This window comes from Pagrus major, chromosome 23 (assembly GCF_040436345.1).
Source record: "Pagrus major chromosome 23, Pma_NU_1.0".
NCBI lineage: Eukaryota > Metazoa > Chordata > Actinopteri > Spariformes > Sparidae > Pagrus > Pagrus major.
In genome coordinates, this window is record NC_133237.1 from 1,527,895 (window position 1) to 1,549,991 (window position 22,097).

General features: G+C 40.5%; 1 protein-coding gene across 1 annotated transcript in view; it reads right to left on the reverse strand.

The window, feature by feature from the left end:
- LOC141019543 (junction plakoglobin-like) overlaps positions 1-22,097 on the reverse strand; it is a 215,167-nt gene that overhangs the window by 76,745 nt on the left and 116,325 nt on the right. The window contains exons 2-3 of the mRNA XM_073494492.1: positions 7,395-7,447; positions 2,383-2,607 (exon numbers count right to left, since the gene is read on the reverse strand). Coding sequence (XP_073350593.1) covers positions 2,383-2,607; positions 7,395-7,410 — 241 coding nt within the window. The 5' untranslated portion in view covers positions 7,411-7,447. The remainder of the gene's footprint in view (positions 1-2,382; positions 2,608-7,394; positions 7,448-22,097) is intronic.

A 22,097-nucleotide genomic window follows, 5' to 3' on the forward strand; every position in this document is an offset into this window, starting at 1 on the left:
TCTAGGTGGCTGGTATCCGTTCTAGTGTCTTTCTAGTCTAAGCATGAAATTGAAAAGTGGCCGGTCAGAAGTATTAAAAACTAAACTCAGCCTCAGAATTGATCTTGATCTTCAGATCTTAGGTCAATGTTTTTGATTTAAGAGTGAGACAACTATTTATAGAGCAAGTCTTTTTATAAACGTGAATGAATAAACTTCTACCCAATGAAGATTTTCCTTCATCACGAATACAGATACTAACACATTTTACTCAGATGATACTTGTACTCAAAAAGTAGATTATCTCATGTCAGCCAACTAGGCTACTCACTCTGCCCTAACAGAAACAGTAGGAATATTATAGGAATACTACAGAGACAGCAGTGTGTCTCTATGGTTCTCTCACTCTTTCATGACTACACATAAGTTCTTGTCACTTTGATCATCAAGTGATATAATATACAGTACAGATGTCTCGGATACGGACAGAGTGGCACTGTCCGTACTTTGGGTGGTTGACTCCACAGAAGCGGATGTATGTAGTCTAACGCTGTTTCGGCTGATAACTAACTTTAACAGCTCTTCTGTGAACTAAGTTAAATAAACTAAAGATGTGTAATGTTAAGTTACTGTTTGTACTTGCATAAGCCTATAAGGGAAACATACAGTCTGAGGTATATGTTTACGCCCAGCTCAAAGGCAATGTGGAGATCGCTGTACACCCAGATTAACATGTGATATAACTTTAACCAGTGCTGCAGATATACGGCATATAACTACATTTTTTTCAGTCGGCATTGTTTATACCCACTTCTAAAGCCCCTCTGATGCACATCTTCGTTACATTATTTGAGGGAACTATAGGTAACTGCAAACTGTGGACGCAACTGTCACTAATGCTAATTTAGCTCCTCAGGGATTTAAGCTGTTATTTTTCTTCTTTTGACAATCTAACCCATGACAACACATTAGTTAAGGTTTTAAGGACTATGGCTGTTGGTAGCTGTTGTTGATTTTGTTCAAATACGCCAAATTGTAATTTTATGGGAAACTTTCCCCTGGATCCGTCCCAGTTTGTCACACACCAAGCCCGTGTTTATTTCAAACTGAACTCTAAATGCCATTGCTACAGCGTGTTGTCATTTCATATTTTTCTTGTTTCATCAGGTATAAAATAAAAAAAACATGTTTTTTTCTTTGTTTTCTGTTTTTTTGTGTTTTGCAAAAACAGCAAATTCATTGCATACAGAAGGCTATAGGCAGACAGCAAATTCAAATTCAATGATAAATTGTCTACTTTACTGTCTATATTTAGTTGATATTTTGCAGATCATTAGAATAATTTTTTTGAAAGTTAATTTGTTTTGCAATTACAAGAATCATGGTGTCAAATTGTGCTTCCAATGATCGGCTGTGTCAGCTATGTGTGAGAGTAAAGGGGGGGACTTTGATTTCTTCCCATGGGTGTCAGGTGGTTGATAGGAAGCAGAACGTAACAGAGTAAAATGAGAATTAAATGCAAACTTTCTTTATGTCAGATGTGATGGATTATTTACACTGTGGAAGTTGATTTTGTAGAGAAGACGTATGAATGATAGAAAACTGGTTTCTTCTGAAGGAGAAACACAAGTCCTTACTTGCATTTACTCACAACGAAGCAAACCATGAATTGACACAGGATCAAATGAATGAAGCTCAGCGTTAGTTCAATTGGGAAGACAATAGTAATGTTCATTCATTCACAACTCTCTCCATCTTACTCTCTTCCCACAAATTTATCAGCTGTTGATGGGCGTTTACTCTTTCAGTTAAAACAACCTAGATTTCCATTTCTTTAGCCATTCTCTCCATCCCATCACCACCACCAGCGTCTAAGCTCCATTAGGGGGGCCTCCTATACTACTCACAGCTGCACCCTCTCTCTTAAAATACAATGGACATCACGATGGGGCCTAATTGCCAAAGACTTCTATTTCTATGTATATGCACATTGCAATAAATATTAATTAATCCAACATATATGTGTTTCATAAAAATTCATTCAGTGGTCTGGAATAATCATGTGTGTTAGACTGATCAATGGGCAAACAAACAAAGAAGTAAAGTTATGTATAAGCAAATGTGTATATCACACCATTGTTTTTAATTCAGCAACAAGCAGAACTATAAATACAGAAGAAAAAAGCAACACAGATGCACGACAATAACGACCAGATATGTGATAATGAACACAGAGAGGGCAAGAATGAGATGATGAAAGTCAGGGTTAGCAATAGAAACAAAGATCAATGGAGCAAAAAGAGAATAAATGATAGAAATAAACCAAAGAAACCAAAACACATGAACCACTGAAACCTAATGGTTTATGAGCTCTCTCAGTTAAAGTGCTGTATAAAGTCTCACCCGTGGGGCTCTCTACTCCTCCAGCTGCTGTATCTTCTCCTCCCCCAGCAGTGGCTGTAGCAGGAGCACTGGTTGTAGCACTGCCAGTGTACTTCTTACGTCCACTGTACTCAGTGCTGCTCTCATCGTCCCGGACTGTGGTGGCTCCTGATTGAATGCCAGAGTCTGAGGCGTAGTAGGTCTGCTGCCACTCTGCCACCTTCACCACACTGTCTGCCTCATTCACTGCAAGAAACAACACATGGCTGACAGCAGATACTTGTAAAACTACTCCTACTACTACTTCTGCTACTACCACTACTACTGCTGTTAGTTAATTATTTTTTATCTCAAGTAAAGAACTATTGTATGCAATCCATTACAGAGTAAGAACAAAAGTCACTAGCCGAATCAAGAAGCTGCTGATGTGCCTACAGAACTCCATGTCGAGCTGACAGTCAAGACAGTCACTTAGCAGTCGCGAACTGGCCAAGAATAGTAGTTTGTGAACAGAAGGTTTAAGTTTCCTGGCTGCTAATTCAAAACTGACCAAAGGCAGCTGGACCCCCTTTTACTGTGCACAAGAAAGTAGAGGTTGACCGATGTGGATTTTTAAAGGCTGATATAAAAAAAGCTGATAGCCGATCAGCCGATATGTAAGGGATAATGTATAGTTCGGAGGTTGTTATGGAGAAATAAGCCCCGACAGGTTGTATGGTTCCATACAACCTGAAGGGGTTTATTTCTCCATAACAACTAACTATACATTATCCCGCTTATTACACGGCTTACGAGTGAAATAAATAATAAATAATCACCCACAATGATTCAGCAGCGACAAGGATTGGTCGATAAAGTTTTTATTTAGTATTTATATTGAATTGGACGTTGCCGTTGATGGTAAAGTTTGATAGTGTGAATGGGACATCTCTTGGGATGTTAAACGTGCAGCTCTCATTTGGCTGTGGCTCCGAGGCTGACACACCTGTAAAAAAAAAAATCATTTGACAGCGAGTCGTAAGCCAGCGCTTTACCAGAGTGATGTGTTAAACCTACTATTGCTTTTATTGGAAGACAGGATCTTGCTCCATTTCTCCCGATCCGTGGTGGACGGCTGAGGCTGCTCTCACACCTGTGTCCAGTCACAGACATGATCTGACGACTTTCAAGGCTGGCCTGAGAGAGGAGCTGGACAGCGGTGCTTCTTATGCTGTGGTTGGTGTAACGCGTTGAAAGTCCAGCTGTCTTGCTCATCATTTGTCCTAGGAAATTGTGCCCCATCAGTTCCCGGGAAAACCACACTGCTTGCCTGTTCAGTAGCTGCTGGTCTTTTTTTGACGGGTGAAGATATAACGCTTTTGTGTCAGGAGGGCAAAGAGACAGATATTTTTTAAAACTTGCGACGGGGCAGTTTGGGTTGTCAGGCTCAGCGAAACCTCTGTAATTTTCTTTACATGGATCATTTGGATCTTTATGGTTTTTTGTCTCGGCGTTGTGGGCGAGAGAAATATATTCATGGCCCTTATCATCCTGCCTCAAAACAAAAGAGTCTCTTTTCAAGTCTCGATTGCCCTCTCTCCCTCGCCTTGCCAAATGCAACTGTACATCAAACCACACTTTTTGGACCAGCCCGACAGCTGTATGCGGAGACAGCACTGCTGAGGAGTTTTTTAATAACTGATTTAAATACCCCATTACTGGAGTTGAAGGTAGCGCTGTTCATTATGTCAAACTTTGAGAAGTGTCGACATATACCAGCCCTGATTGCCATGTAACTGGCAATGGAGTACGTTTCTGCGTGGAGTTTTGGACTGACGGATAAAATGACCGCAGCACCTGGTTGAGGTTTTCTGCCCCGTACTTATCCAAATCTGTTGTCATCTTCTTCTCAGTTAGCCAGTCCTTAAATAGTGTCAAGGCCCATGATGTGCTCCGTTTTGTGTTTATTTCATGCCTTTGCTCTTCTATGTCATCTATTTCCTTGTGATTCAGGATCTTGTGTCTCATAAAGTCCTTTCCTTTCCGTGTTTTCCTTTTCTTCTCCAGCCTTCTTCTCCATCATATCGTCAGCCAATAACCATGACTCCAAGGTTTCATTTTCACCAAATATATTGAAAGTAATATTACAGAAATAATCCATTTTTAAAAGGCTAATATGTTGCCAGGGCGGATCAGAGTGCCGTCCCTAGCAACTGTCTGTTATACTTGACAACTGTCATTATACGGAAATAACGGACCGTAGAACGCAGCGATGGACCAATCAGAGAGCAGCATTCAATAGAGCTGTGTAATAATATAGGGTAATGTTAGTAGAGTAACTTTAGAGATGTGCAGGACACAGTCTTTAATTTGAGTTGAAAAGCTAGCAGTAGATGTCTGGTTGATATCAAGACACAAGATCTGGAAACGTGTTTTAGTGGATTACATCATTGGAATCTGTTCTATTTACAATGGACGATGAGCTGTTCTGTGGCTGAACTGGCCAGGATTACTTCTGTTGTGTGTCCCGTTACATTGTTAAATGCCACTCTTACAAACCATTAATGTTTGTGCATATTCCCGGGTTAAGGAGGAGTATAAAGTGTGGTATTTCATTTCATGAATGGATGGATAGCTACGTGGCTGGATTATTTGGAAGAGAGAACACCACATTGGTAAATACAGTATGAAGTAACGTAACGTTAACGGAATGGTTTCTTTGCCTGCCTGCCTGCCTGCCTCTTCAGTGCCCTGTCCCCATCGTGGACAAGGTGATGGTGTCGCGTTATATATTCAAGACTAGATAAACTAAACACAGGTCAGATGAGAGAGGTCTGGCTATGAGAGACTGAATATGACTTGAATGCCACACTTGTCAGCCTCCGGTAAAATCGGCTGTTCCAAAGTTTAACGTTACCCCGGGACCACAAAGATTTAACGTTAGCCCGTATTTCCTAACCCTATGGCCAGAGTAGTGCATGGAAGGTATTTCATGGAGTGGAGAATTACTTTATGAAAAAAATATCTCTGATGTAACGTTAGTCTCTTAGTCTACATTGAAACACTTGACATTAATTACAGTAATTAATTACAAGAGAGAGGGAGATTAAGAGGATTAAGATATTTTCAACAGAAGTGGCCCTGAAATGATGATGATTGACTCAGCGTATCCTCCATGCAGCAACCATCGGCAACTATCGGAGCCAAGTTCAGCCAATAACAATAGTTTTTGTAAAAGGTCCTATCGGCACCGATGAATCGGCCAAACCAATTAATCTGTCAACCTCTACAAGAGGGCATCAAGGGGGATCACACATGCTGCGATGCCAGATCAGTATGTATAGTTCAATGGAACACATGAGGGAATTCACTGTGGTGAAAAAGGTCAACTGTACCATAAAGTTGACCATGAGAGGATGGGTATATTGAATAAGTCTAGGCGTGATGTGACCCCATCCCTGCAAAATGGTCTCTAGTTTTGCATAAAGAAAATGGATGGGAATGCTAGTATACCATGAAAGCCAATTAAAAATTAAAACTGCAAGCAGTGATGAACGGGCCCTCGCCCCACGTACGTCGGGCTGTGGCGCCGTCGGAGGGCGTGCGGCCAGATGTGTGCTCGCCCGTTGTCTGTGGAAAGGTTCCTACCTAAATGGTATCCGTGTCACTGAAAACACAACAGTGACATATTCAGTGACTTCCTGTGTCCAGTGGGTGGCGCTATAGATATGACACAGTATTGATGCAGAGACGTATTCAGGGCGAGCCCCTGTACATGTGTGAGCAATTTGATGCAGATGGGAAATTGTATGTTGAAGTTATAAGGACTTCCTGCTTATGGCGAAGCATCAAAATGGAGCGCACCATCACGCCACCAGGTATAACGGAGTCGAAAGCTTCTGACAACATATCATCATCAAGGTCTGAGGATGATACTTAGTGACTGTGAAGTCTGTGGTGTTAAATCTGTAGGAGCAGTTAGTTAATGTACGAGGCATAGAAATGGGTTTTAAATGGGTGCAAAATGGCGGTGAAATCTCAAATTTGAACCAAAATAGCAGACTTCCCGTTGGCCTGAGGGTATGGGTCCAAGAGGAGTTTTTGTGCGTCTGGTCATGATACATATGCATGCCGACTTTCGTTAATGTGTGTGCATGTAGGAGGCGGGGCTTAAAGTTTGAAATATTCCAGGGGGCGCTATGGAGCCATTTTTCAACTTAAAAGGCCAGGACCTCTATCAGATATCAATGGGCATGACTGGTGATGTGTGTGCAAAATTTGGTCTGCGTAGGTGTTTGTCTGTACGTACAAAATGGGAAAAGCCATTAGGGGGCGCTACTGAGCTGTAGTGTCGCACCTGAGGGCAGTTGTGGTATCGAATTTACGTACTCATGGGTTAGAAGCTACGTGCCAAATCTGGTGAGTCTGCAACCATCCTAAAGTCCTCTAAATAGTATCGGAAAAATGAAAATCGCCGCATGCCATTCAAGATCTGGTCTCATGACCTGTTTTAGATCCTGGTCTCATCTATCAAAAACTTTACCTTTGAAGACTCAGAATTAGTCTAAATGATACTGAACCAAATTTATGAACACAGTAATGTGTAATGTAATGTTCCAAAAAAGGAACTCACAAGGACAGAGCAGTAAAATACCAGATATGCCTGTCAATAGAAATATCTACATAACTAACTACAAACTATTTCACATAAGCTATCAGAAGACTTCCTGTGCAAATATGTGTAAAAGAATGAAAAATGGTTTACACTGATAGAATCATGGGGATTTCTGCTTCCAAACTTTGTATTATTTGCTAACATTGTGTGACGGTCAAACTGGTTCTGTCCCATAGGCAGAACCAAACACTTACTTACCAATCAGCCTTTAGATGGGTCGCTTCATGTTAACAATTTCAAGCAATCATGATCACCTCCAATAAAAGCAGTAAGCACTTAAGAACCTCAGAAGTTACACAGTAGTGGCTGTGCAAAAGTGCTTTCAATGTATAGAGCAGATATAACAGATGGCTGGCTTCTGTGGTGACAGAACACTTACTTTGCATGGACATCATCTCTCCACTGGAACCACTGCCTTCACTGATCTCTGACCTACAGAGAAAGAGAGGAAAACATTAGGTCTGCAAAAAGGACTGCCAAAAACATTCAAGCAAATCTTTTACCTGAGGATTATGGCTTTTATAACCATATTCTGCAAAGCATGTTAAGGAATGAGTTATTTCGTATTCCTCCAAGAAATTCATATACTGTAGAAGTGTACATAATTCTTAAGAGGTACATTTGTTTTTGCAAGATCACACTTGTCCACCACTTCACCAATGAGTCCAAGTTTATGTTGTGTATGAATCAACATGAATTGTTTAAATATTCTTGTTGAAATTCATTGAATGTTTTCTAAAAAATACTAGTGCCATGGCAAGTGTAGGTGTAACCAGGGTTAATATAGCCTTAAACCAATAAATAGGTTACATAATTATTAAATACAATGAGCAAATTAGTAATTAAGTTCATTTACTATTTACATCAATCAAAAAGTAGTTTATAGTTCATTTCTGCTATTTTACTTTGTGTACTACTCCTTTAACGCATGCAGCGGTAACAGCCAATCAGGTACTGGAGAGAGAGGAAAAATAGAAAGAGAAAGCCGCAGATCAATACAAGCAAGCCACCAGAGGAGAGACAGAAAAAATAAGTATAAAGAGTTTTTGAGGAATGTGAAGCTTGGTTTTTCCAATTTTGGAGAATTTTGTGTTCACCTTCCGTGTACATTGCTGGATGCTGTGTTTTATTTCTTTCAAACAAGGATTTGGTGAGTTAAAAATAAACCAAAACGAACTTTTCTGTGTTAATTAGCGTATTATCTCTTGTGTTTTCAAGCTAAATGTGCAATGGGAAATGCCAATAGCTAAGCTAAGGTAAGTGTGAACGACTTAATGTTTTGTATTTTATGGGTTTTTATTTGTATAGTGGGAGTTAAGAAGCTACATGCAGACACATGGTCAAGTTTAGCCTCTCTAGTAAAGTGAGGAGGATGGCCGCTGCCATGTTGTTACGCGGTCCGGACTGAATTGATAATTAAGATTTATTTACGTGCTTGTTCAGCTCAAGTGTACCTTTTTGTTAAGAAATATGCAAGACTAAACATGTTTATGTATGTTGCCCAGTTGTATGGCTGTACAACAGGCCAGGTTTTTGTCTAGTTGAGATGATCGCTTGGTGTTTGCCCACCAGCAGCGTGGAAAAGAAGATGGCGAGCTACCCAATGGAGGTCTGTCTGTGAGCCAACCTACACTGGAGGGATAAAGACACTGAGTCAAAGACCTGAATCTCGGTAGGACTAAACCCTCAGTAGAGTGCTGCAACAGGCATTTGGACTTTTCTTTCTTTTAAAGGACCTATCAAAGGACTGATTATACACACTGAGTTGTGGAAATTTGAGTTTATTGATTGATATCGATCTGTGAAAATTCTGTTTTGATCTTGTGTTAAGTTTTATTTTATGTTTTCATCTATTTTGTGCCCAATAAGAAATGCAAACTGTTGTGTTGCTATGGTAGAAAGACTAAAATGGGTCTAACTGAGATAAAATGAGAACCTAGAACTGAGTCAACTCAAAGAAACGAGAAACTAGAACTAAGATAACAACTTAAAGGATCCCAGTTGAAACATGATCTATTAACTCAAATAGGGTTAAAATAATCTCAAAGAGACAAAATAGGGAGAAATAATATTTTCCCGAGATTTGGGTTTTATTTTGTTGTTTAAGGGATTTGAGTACAAGATTCCTCCGTCCATATATGTTGTCTGGTACCATTCTATGTATGTATTGTCTACTACCATTTTTGCAAATTATATAAATACGCCAGCAGTTCAAGCTTACCTCATGGTCTGTGGTTTGTTATTCTTGAGTACTAGTCTTAAAACTGCTCTTCCGAACCAAGAGTCTAGTCCTAGCTATCTGTTAATATCTACAGTGCTACATAGGACTCATTCAAGCCATGTGGATGAGTCCCATTATGGCATAGCTAGTGTGATGTATTGTTTGCATTATCACATTCACCCTTGCGCTATCAGTCTCATTTATGGGTGTTGCAAATTTGTGGTTTTTTGCAGAATCACACACAGTGTTTTTTATTCATTCTGAAACATTTTTTTGTACCTGCATGTGTGATATTTGTATGCCTATATTTCTATAACCTTGTCTCCATTGACTATAAAACCTTTTACTAACATTCAAAACTTATTGTTTATTATCATCTGTCTTATGTTTTGCGTTTAGAAATCATCTGGAAAAAGACGGCTCTCACTGCAAAATCTGCACTCTGTCTGATGGGTCTTTGAGGCGGGACTTTGCCCCATAACTGTCACGGTGCTGTGTCAGTTTTGTTGTCTCTTATTTTCATTTCCCTGTTGTGTTTACCCTTCCTGTTTCCCCCCTCCTTTTCCCTCACCTGCTCCTTCCCAGTGTGTGTGTTCGTGGGCGTGGCTTGCTGGTTCCTGCTGCGGCAGAGAGATGCACTTGACCAGGGGTGTCAAACATACGGCACGTGGGCCAGAACCGGCCCGTCGGAGGGTCCAATCCAGCCCGTGTGATTACTTTGCAAAGTTTAAAAATTTACAGAGAAGACATTAACTGCAATTTTTCAATAAAAGTAACTGCTATTTCAAATTCTTCCACTGGGGGTCGCACAAAACACTGTCAAGCAAGCAAAGTGTTCATCCTGGAGCTGGGGGTTTTCTAAAGTACGGAGCCCTGGAGGTGACAAAGATGTATTTTTTTTTTTAAATGCGCCCGATGCACTCTGCGCTCTGGCTCGAAGGATTGAAGGAAGTGAACGTGTTCCGTGCCACTGAAAGCCAAGAGAATGTGGTCTGTGTGAGAATCTCACCTCCTCTTTTCATACATTGCATGCAAGTCCATGTCCCAGACACTTTCCATACATCCACCTGTAACCATGATGTCTCCCAGGGCCTCTCAATTTGCACTTTAGTACTGAGCCCGGGAGGTGACATGGATATGTTTTTTTTTTCTAAAACGTGCGATTTAGTGTAACTCGTGCGCCTGAGATAATAATTTGCGCGCCCAAGATATTAATTTGCGCGTTTTAGAAAAAAAACATATCAATGTCACCTCCCGGGCTCTGCACTAAAGGGCAAATTTGCCATGTCGTCATTATAATCTATTCTACTACCCCCATTACCCAAAATGTCTTTGTCAAAAAGGAGAAAAGTGGACACAGAGTATAGAGTATGCCAAGAAAAATGGGCCGCTTCCTATTTATTCACAGAGATGGGGAAACCCGTGTGCTAGGTGTGTTCACAGCAGGTTTCAGTGCTCAAAGAATATAATAATCGGCACCACTATGAGACTCATCAAGGCGAAAAATACAACAGCTTGCAAGGACAACTGAGAAGAGAGAAGATAAATGAATTGTTGGCGGGTCTGAAGAAACAGCAATCTGTTTTTAACCCTAACCGAGATATCAGTGATGCAGCAGTGAAAGCTAGCTACCTTATTGCTAGCGAAATAGCATTAGCATCAAAGCCATACAGTAAGGGGGAGTTTGTGAAAACATGCATGCTAAAGGCTGCAGAAGTTGTGTGCCCTGAGAAGTGAAAGGCTTTTGCCAACATTAGCCTGACGAGAAACACCGTAGCAGATAGGATATCAGAACTTTTGGCAGATTTGGACAGCCAAATGAAGCACAAAGTTGAGTCATTTGTTGCATTTTTGGTCGCAATTGATGAGAGCACGGACATTACAGATGTTGCGCAGCTGGCCATATTCATTCGTGGTGTTGACGAGACTTTGACCGTCACTGAGGGGTTCCTTGAGTTGGTGCCTATGACGGACACCACAACAGCAAATAACATTTTCAACTCTTGTTGGAGCGCTGGACAGGGTCGGAGTGGACTGGGCCTGTGCTGCCAGCCTGGTTACAGATGACGCGCCATCAATGATCGGGAAAAAAGCAGGTGTTGTGACAAAATTCAGAGAGAAAATACAGACTGCAAATGGAGGACATGGTTTTTGGACATTTAATTGTATTTTGCACCAGGAGGCATTGTGTTACAAGACGTTAACAATGGATCACATGGAAGTGGTTGTCCCAACTGTTAAATTCATCCAAGCCAGAGATCTGAATCACCGTTCAGATCTCTGGTGAACCTGAGACAGTCTTCACAACATTTTCAGAATGTACTTGTACTTTTTTGCACTAAAACAAAGGGAAAAACTTGAAGTTGTCGTTATTTGTAGGTTATTATTATGATTTTACTGGTCTGGCCCACTTGAGATCAAATTGGGCTATATGTGGCCCCTGAACTAAAATGAGTTTGACACCCCTGCACTTGACAGTCATCCTCTCAACCCTCCTGCCATATAACCCTGGTCGCTCCACCACTCCAGTGCCAGATTATTCCGTCTCATATGGTGACTCTCTAGCGTACTCTCAAGTATCATATCTTGTGCTTTTGATCTCTTGCGTGATTTTTCAAGTCTTTGTTTGACACTATTTCTCTGCTTTGCTCATGTGTGGATAACTCCAGCGTCTTTCTGCTTAGCAATCAGCTCCATTGCCTTCACCTGTGTATCCCGCACCTTTCTGGAATCCCAGTGAGACCATTCTACCCTGGCTTTCGTCTCTACCAGCTCACCTGCCTGTCCTTGTCTTTATCAAATTCCCTCATTGTGAAAATAAACCTTTATACTCAACACATAACTTTCTGTCTCTACTTTTGACACAACATGTCAAATCAATTTTATTTATATTTTATCACTTTACAAACTGTACAGTAAACGACATCCTCTGTCCTTAGACCCTCAATTCGAGTGAGGAAAACTTTACATATTGAGAAAAAAAAAAACATTTAACGTGGGAAAAAAGATGGAAGAAACCTCAGGAAGAGCCACAGAGGAGGGATCTCTCTCCCAGAACAGACAGACATGCAATAGATGTCGCATGTACAGAACAAACAGAACAACAAAATCGCAATTTACAAATTGCATTGACAGAATATCTGATACAAATTATAAAACACTGAAATAGCTTAGCTCCCATGCAACCCAACTACCCATCCATAAAGCGTTGGAAACAGAAAATTATTTGCTATAATCGTGGGTGATATTTGTTGATAGCCAATAACAGCTCATCTCCTATGGCAGCAAAGATACATGAAAGAGCCAACTGGCCCTCCAAACCGAGAGTGCTTGCTGTACTCCAGGGGTAACACTAAACAGAAGAAGGTGGGGACACTATCACATTGTAGGCAGCAACATGACAAAAAACAACACTGTGCAGAAAGATTACAAAATATGTCTCTTGTTTAAATAAGTTCTGTTTTTGTTTGACGAATGAAGTTGGCAGACAGTGAGCAATGGACTTCACAGGACAATATTCAAAACTTGGATTTGATGAAAAACCTTTTTTGATCAATTTTAATCTGGGGACCCTTACCGACTAAATGACTCACTTTTTTCTGTCTCTTTTGTTTAACATGCTGGCAAATCTCAATGAATTATTGTTCAGTTCTCATGGTTTCTGTTACATGAACTGAACAACTGAATTGTGGAGAGTCTAACCAATCAATCTGTGTATGGCATGATCATGTTGACAAAAGCTTAAACGTTTATATCGTCATTAACCACTATGAGTGAGCACATCAATAAACACTTAATTTTGGGTGGTAACATGTTACTGGACATAGTAACTGTAATAATATCACAGCAAATCCTATTAGGAACATGTTAAATTACTCCATTAATGCTTAAAGTAATATATTACTGTAATGTGGAACTGTTGTATTTACCCCCAATATTGAGTGGTAGCCAGTGTTGTACTAAAATGGCCTGCTTATATTACAATTGTATGACTTCATAGCCTAAACCTTTTTTCATAAACCAATAGCCTTGGAGTCAAGGCTGATCAATAATGAATACTAGAAAACTTTTTAAACAATCTCGCTTGTCTTCTTTCGCTGATCTTTCATCTATTTCACAGTGCACGTTTTTGTCACTAAATACTACTACTTTGGTGCTAATGACCTTGATAATCTTTTTTTTACTGTGTGTTGTAAATAACGCACCCTCAGTGCTTATTACTGTTGTGATAAGAAGCTATTTCTTTCCATAAAGCCAAAAATTGCCTGAAGAGCAGTGGCGAGTTAAACAAATGTCAGTGTTGTGAAGCATATAAAACTCCACAGAGCACACTTATCTAACTCCCAGAAGCAATGGCTGGTGAAAGGTCCCAGCCTCTCATCTTCTCTGCCAAGTGCCCCTCACAAACCCCCACTGCCTGGCAGGAATTCACACACAGAGGTAGATGAGGTGTGTGTGTGTGTGTGTGTGTGTGTGTGTGTGTGTGTGTGTGTGTGCGTGTGTGTGTGTGTGTGTGTGTGTGTGAGTGCATTACTACTCTAGTGAGCACAACCAGCTTATGTCAAATATACTCAACAGTTCCTGCAAAAAATATTGCACATTAAAAGCACCTTAAAAGTACTTCATCAGTGTAACAGAGTGGAGAGGGGAAAAGAAGAGAGGGATATGGAGTCTCTGGTGAGTGCTGAGTTCAGTTAGAACACAAAGACACACACACACCCTCCATTCGTGCCATTGCTTGCTAATGTACAGAAAAATAATCTGACTGTATTAGGCAAATAAACACGCTTTGCCTCGCTGGTTGTGAATCTGCCTTACGTGACTCAGGTGCAAATCTTAATGGATCTGGAAGTCTTATTCATGTTATTTATTTAATGTATTTATTCTCATTCACCGACTTCCTTTCCTCACTCTCTGACTGTCCCCTTAAGTTATAGCAAAATGTGACCAAATGAAACGCACTGTTACCTTGAGTTAAACTGTGGATTTCTCTGGTTTGAACGTTGTTTGAAACATTTGGGATAATGTAAGTACACAAAAAATGTATAACAAAGGTATAATCATCTTTAGACATTATAATGCAAAATTATTGCATATTATATTTTTAACAATTTAATATTCTCTAAAGAAATGTACTGATGTGTGTGTTTAAGTACCTTATCATGTCAAGATTTAGTATAAAAATAAAATATATATTGGTTAGTGCAGATTTGAAGTTTTATGCTTTTGCAATGAAATGATATTGTGAAAGGCCAGTGATAAAGCTTAGCATTAAGATTGTGGTAGGATTATGATTGTGTGTGTGTGTGTGTGTGTGTGTGTGTGTGTGTGTGTGTGTGTGTGTGTGTGTGTCTGTTTGCTTAGTAGGTTTAAATGTTGCCTCAGTTCTGTAGTGGACATACCTTATGTAATCATTGCACCACATGAAATCAATTGGCTTTCACTTCAAACAAATTTTCCGCCTGCGGGAGACAGCTGCAGCCACCTTGTACAGAACAAAATATGGTAGAACATTTACGGTAAGATTTTTCCATTGTGTGCCTCCTTGTTTATTAAATTAGCATTGACCACCTCTCTTGTCTGATGGTTGTGCTGTTTAATCAATAGAGGCAGGCTGCAGGAAGCCAGCTAATCATAAGTAATGATGATGACTGCAGCTCCTTTGATGACTAATGATATAATATCCACTTACATCAAGCAAAAAGGTTAAGTGCAAATTCATTTGGAACACTATCATTATACCTAGTTTTTTTTCAAGAATTTCAAGAACCAGTTTTCTCCAGATTTGAGGATACATACAGTCCTGCTCACCATTATTGGCACCCATGAAGTTTAAGTACATAATGTGGAATATCTTCTGAAAAAAATGAATCAAGTGAAACATTTTTTTTCTATAGAGAACTCGTGTTTGATACAAAAGAGCAAATGATAAACAACAATATAAAACAATTAACAATGGGAGGAAAAAATAGAAAAACTTAAAGCTTGCTGTGTCACTGGTATTGGCACCCTTTGCTGTAAATCAGTATGGAAACACATTGTGACTCACCTGTGGTAAATCACAAATGAGAATCACCTGTGATAAATTGTCTGTGCCCATGTGACATGAATTAGCCAATGAATGATGACTTCTGTGTTTTAAAAAGCCATCTGTTATCCCCTGTTCCTTTGTCACAATGGTGAAGACAAAGGAGCTGTCTGAGGACATCAGAAGTGCGATAATTGGCAAACACAAGACCTCCAAAGGGTATAAGGCCATCTCCAAAGACCTTGGTGTCCCTGTTTCAACAGTGCGTAATGTTATTAAGAAGTTTGCCAAGCATGGAACTGTCAAGAACCTCCCTGGGCGTGGGGGGAAGAGAAAAATTGATGAGAGAAGTCTTCGAAAGTTGGTGCGAATGGTGGAAAAAACACCACGTCAAACATCCAAAGACCTGAAGGCCAACCTGGAACAGTCTGGAGTCATGGTTTCAACAAGTACCATACGCCGCACACTAAACCAAACAGGGCTTCATGGGCGAAGGCCAAGGAAGACATCACTGCTGAGGAAAAGACATAAAAAGGAACAACTAATCTTTGCCAAAGAGTACCTGGACAAACCACAATCCTTCTGGGAAAATGTTCTGTGGACAGATGAAACAAAAATAGAGCTTTTTGGCAATGCACACCAACAGTTTTTTTATAGACGACGCAATGAAGCCTACAAGGAAAAGAACACCCTACCAACAGTTAAGCATGGTGGAGGATCCATAATGCTGTGGGGCTGCTTTGCTGCATCTGGTACTGGAGGCCTTGACCCTATCACAGGAATCATGAAATCAGAGAATTATCAAGAGATTTTAGAGCGAAATGTCCTACCCAGTGTAAGAAAACTTGGTTTGAGTCGAAGATCATGGGTCCTCCAGCAAGACAAAGACCCAAAGCACACATCCAAAAGCACGCAGGAATGGTTGAAAAGGAAAAAATGGACTGTTTTAAAAATGGCCAGCCATGAGTCCTGATCTCAATCCGATCGAAAATCTTTGGTATGAGCTGAAATCTGTCATTGGGGAAAAGAAACCTGCAAACGTTCAAGAGCTTGAACAATTTGCAAAGACAGAGTGGGAGAAAATACCAGCTGAGAAGTGCAAGAAGCTTATAGAAGCGTATAAGAAACATTTGGAGGCTGTCATCACTGCCAAAGGGTGTGCAACCAGATATTAAAGAGGGGTGCCATTATTGCTGCACATGCTGTTTTTTCTGATTCTTCTTTGAAATTACAATATGTAAGTTGAAAAAACAATTTTCTTTGTTAAATTACTTTGGACCTCCAATTAAAAGATCCTGATGATATAAATTTGGTACATTTCCATTTATTTCTGACGATACTGTAGAGGTTATGCAAAAAATGAAGGGGTGCCAATAATGGTGAGCAGGACTGTAAGTCCCTCTGGACAGGTATGTTGGTCTGAGGAAAAGACATTTTTAGAAGTATGCATGAAGTATTGGGAAAGATAGAGAGGTGTTACATGCAACAACCTCCCCAAATTGATCTTTAATTGTTACATGGTAAACATCATAACCACTAGGCCACCAGACATGTACATGTGATTCTTAAGAAGAAAAAAACCCACCCAACAAGTTGAAAGGTCACCTAATACTTCCTGCTATCTCCCTGCTCTCTTATCAAAATGGAGGGATTAAGCTAGAGGGTGCCGTATGCTGTACAGTCTGTAAAGCCCCTTGTGGCAAATTTGTGCTTTGTGATAACTGGCTATACATATAAATTGAATTTACTTTTTCTCTTTCAAAAAGCTGCAGATGAGCGCCTCCTCTGCAAAAGAAAAAAATAGTAACCACAGCTGCCCTCTGGAAGGCGCCACAGGTCTATTAAGACCTGCACCTCCAGACTTTAGAACAGTCTTTACTGCCATCAAAGAACTGAACTCCTGTGCAATATTTTCTATTTTTTATTTGTATTATATATCCGGTGCAATATATTTGGTTAAGTGCAATAATATGCTGCTGAGTTTTTTTCTTAATCGAGTGCAATACATATTTATTACTGTTCTTACACTTGTTTTTAGACTTGATACTTTTACCTGATACTTGATATAACACTTGTGTGTTTGAGTCGTCTGTCAATTTGCTGTGTACTGGTGTTTTTATTTGTATGACCACTGAGGAGTTGCACTGAAATTTTGTTGTACACTGTGCATTGACAATAAAGGCATTCTGTTCTGTTCTGTTCTATTCTATTCTACTCTATTCTATACAAGTATCAATCACGACAGAAACATTTCCTCAAAAAGAAATTCAAAACTTGCCCTCAAAAACACATTGTTGTTTTGGTGTCAACAGTTAGATAGAAAGTTTCGGATAGAACAGCTCCCTCTGAGGAAACTTTATTGGGTTGCCACAGAAGCCAACAGCTCAACATCCACAACAATGTCAAATATAAAGAGCTTGCTGTGGATACTTTGGCTAGTTCGAGTGCCAACCTCAAAAAACTGATGTATATCGTAAGTTCTGCCAAATACCTGTCCTTATGAAGATGGGAAATACCACAAACTAAAGCTGTTTCAAACACCAGCAATTACAAACACATCCAGAGAAACAGAAGAAAAAAAACAAATAAAAACAAAAATGAGAGATTTTAACAGATGAGCACACTGTGCACGCTCCTTAAACAACCAGAAGGAGTCACCAGTGTAGCAACAAGGACAAGAAGCGTTGCCGGCGACTGTGGACAAACACTGACATAACATGTGAGCAGCAACCAAAGCGCTTAAAACCCCTAGTTTGAGCCAGAAGAAAATGAACTGATGTCCTTTAACATAATGCAGTTAAACTCAGTCTGTATATGTCTGGTAGCCACCAGAGGTTTAAGAAACGTCATTATCTCTCTCTGTATCTGTATTCAGATAGACGACCAGAAGTGAATGTGGTATATTCCAAGATGTTCTCACTCCCAGCTCATCAAGTACAGCAACTTGGTCAGTGGCCCTTAGCTTCAAACTTTGACTCTCTACCCATCCCTCTAGAGTCAGTTTTGCAAGTGAATGGCTCAGTGGTCAAGATAGCAATAATACATAGAGTCTGGTTAGACTTTTAGAATAAAGCTTGCTGACAAACAGTTCCAAGATTATGACTTTTGGACTGTTAGTAACATTGTCAAACGGTTGCGGTATGGATAGATTAATGCACAAAAATTACTTGGTTAGGTTTAGGAATAGATCATATTTAGGGTTAGGGTTAGGGTTAGTAAGTGACATAGCTTATGTCACGTTATGTAAGTGGCATGAGTATACCCATCACTCAATGTAAGTTACATAATCTAAATACATATACTTACGCAACATAACTTAAAAATCAAATCACTCTTGGTTATTGGTGTTACAACCCAGCTCGCTACGGGAAATGGGAAGCAACATATGAACCAGGCGGTCTTGGTTCAAGTAAAGTTATTTATTAAGCAGAGTTTAGAAAATGATCACAAATAGGGAAGGTGAGGCAAAACTACAACAGAAAGGGCCACACAGTGCTGCCAAATCAAAGAAACAAATATAACCAAAAGAGGACTCTTGATACAACAAGAGCTGACTATCTAAAAATAAACCAAACATGAAAATAAGGGCCTCACTAGCTACTCTGGTTAATGTAGAAACAAAAAACACTAAAGACAGCACACCTAAACCAAGTGAACCTAAACAAAAAGTTTACAGAACGTGATGATGCAGAGTTGTTTATACGTTTTTTAAAATCTATACCTGGCCCAGTTCCAAGTAGTCAGAAGTCAAATTGCCTTCCCAAACTAGTTTACATTTAACAACAATATTAACTAACGACGCAGTAGCACGTACTGAAATCACTCTAATAGGCATTATGTGCACAATTGAAGGCATGCTGGCGAGAAGTGTGTTAGCTGCCTCAGTTGTCGAGCTATCTGGCTTCTTGTAGCTTCATTCCCCTGATTGCTTCACAGTGATTGGAGAGTCAGACTCTACTAGTGGTTGCAGATCAAACCGAAACATTGGATTGGGCAACCCAGATTTGAACAAAACAAACATGTTGGCCAAACCTCCCTCCTCCTTTTGCACCCCATGCACCCCGCCCACTCTACCTCCGTCATTCTCAGCAGCACAGAGGAAGGAATAAAGTTGCCCTTTTGTGGACCATGTCAAGTGACGATGTAAGTACATTAGGCAAGCAAGAGGAAGTAAATCCATCCATCCATTTTATTCTGCTTATCCAGGGTCAAATTGCAGAGGACGCAGGCTTAGGAGGATATTCCAGACATTCTTCTCCCCAGCAAATGCTTTCCAGCTCCTTCTGAGGCATTCCCAGGCCAGATGAGATATATAATCCCTCCAGTGGGTTCTGGGTCTGCCCCGGGTTCTCCTCCCAGTTGGTCGTGCCTCGTAAAACTCCAAGTGGAGTGACCCAGGAGGCATCCTAACCAGATGCCCATACCACCTCAACTGACTCCTTTCGACGCAAAGGAGCAGAGGCTCTACTCCGTGCCTCCTGTGGATGTCTGAACTCCTCACCTTATATCTGAGGCTGACCCCAGCCACCCTAACGAGGAAAGTCATTTTGGCAGCTTGTATCCACTGTATCTGCTTGCAATCTCATGCTTTCAGTCACTACCCACAGCTCGGTGAGGTGAGGGTCCGAACATAGATGGACTGGTAAATCTAGAGCTTGCCTTCCGACTCAGCTCCTTCTTCACCACAACGATCCTAGCGCAGCACCCGCAGTACTGCTGACGCCGCACCACACCGCATGTCCATCTCACGCTCCATTTTCCCATCATCTGTGAACGAGACCCTGAGATACCTGAACTCCTTTGCTTGGGGCAGGAACTCACCCCCCAACTAAAGGGGGCAATCAATAGGATGTAAAGATTTGCTATTATTTGCTTTAGTCACTAGCAGCTGTGGGAACAAGAGGCGGACGCCAGCAGGCCGAGAGTACAGGCACGTCGAATGTGTATGTGTGCTTGCTGTGTCTATAAACAGGGTGGTCCAACAGTTTAGAAGCGATGGGCCTCACATACATGCATGGCCAGACGGGCGCCAAAACATACAACAGAGAAGGATGAATGCTGTATGTTGGATCTTTAAAGAAATTGATCGAGGATATAAAATTGCATTAAATGTCAGTCCAACAACACCAGTGTAACAACATCACACAACTGAACCCCAATGTGCAAACAGACCATAAATTCTATTTCTATAGACAGATTTTACAGCCTATGCATACCACTGATAATTATAAATACATGGCCTCCCTCTGTATGGCCTCACTACAATTTACCAGAAGAGAGCCAAAACTCTAGTCAAGTCAGGTCAATTTTGTTTATATAGCCCAAAATCACAATCACATTGCCTCAGTGGGCTTTACAGTCTGTACAACAACCTTTGTCCTTAGACCCTTGCTTCAAGTAAGGAGAAACTCCCCAGAAAAAAAACCTTGTCAAAGGGGAAAAAATAAACTACTGCAACAATTGTTAAACCAAAGTGAGCACACTTTTCACACACCCCATAGCATGCAAAACGCTAAATGTAGTTGCTGTACTCAGAGCATAAATTGAATTACATACATCGTTTCCCCTATTTCCATATCAGAGTGCAGCAGAATGCTTTTCTTAAATGTTAAAATTGTAAAATAGTTGTTTCAGTAAAGCTTGGACCCAGAATCTCATCTCACTTCCCTTCAAAAACCTTGTTTATCTTCCAGGCCCCTTCCACAATGTGTCTCCTCATTTTGAACAGCCGACACTTTATAGCAGCATTCTGTGTGGCCTCCTGAGCAGTCTGACAGTGTGGTGCAAATTGCTCTGCGCCTCCATATGTTTGTTTGAGTCCCTGCCTAATTAAAATTGAGCAGACTCTGTAGGTTACTTGTGGAGTTAAAATGTCATGGAAAGTTTTTGTCGCTGGATGTTGTTCGGAGCACTGCCCCATTGGTGTTTAAGTGCTGCAAAGTGTAATGAGAGCAGCAGAAATGGAGAATATAAAAAGAGAGAGAGAGACGGCAGAATAGAAAAGTAAGAGTAACAGAGGGCAAAAAAGCTAATAAAAATACCTGGGGTTGTGTGTGTGTGTGTGTGTGTGTGTCTCATTACCGCATTGATAAAAAATATTGATAATAAATTAATTATTTTAAGTAATTTTAAAATCCTTAAAAAGTGAAAACAAATTCATTTGAAGTTCTGATTCCGATTAAGCTTTCTGTGGCTGATGGATTGCCACATGTATGCCCTCTATTAGTCTGCAAACACTATTACTAATACGACAGCTATGTTAAAAAGGGCTGCTATTTCCATTGTCAGACTGCAATTATTTAGACTGTAGCAGAGCGCCACTTAAAAGACATTTACAGTTAAGCCAACTTATGGTCACCTAAAGTAGGTCTTTCCAGCTGATACTTTCATCAAAGGCAGTTCAGAAAATTATGAGCAAATTTGCTGTCATGACTGCAGTCAACATGTTGATGAAGGTTCTCAGTCATCCAGGTCGTGGTAATTCTAGGTGCTGTATCGTAGGCAACCGGACATGTTTCAGTTTGATGAAGACGTTTCACCTCTCATCCAAGAGGCTTCTTTAGTTCTAACTAACTGGAGGGGAGTTGCAGGCTTTTAAACTCTGTGCGAGAGTTTCCTTACAGAGTCGTTAAGGACACTTCGACCCAACTGGCCTTCATGTGGGTCGCTAGGGCTAGCTGAGCCCAGGTGTGAATGGTTGTTAAGCTTTCTGGGGAGGGAACTCAGCACTGCATTGTAGGTGGGTGATAAGTAATGTCGTAGTCCACCTCCTCTGTTCAAAGACTGCCGTTCCAGCTTGACATATAGATGGATTCCTTTACTCCTCTTTCAAA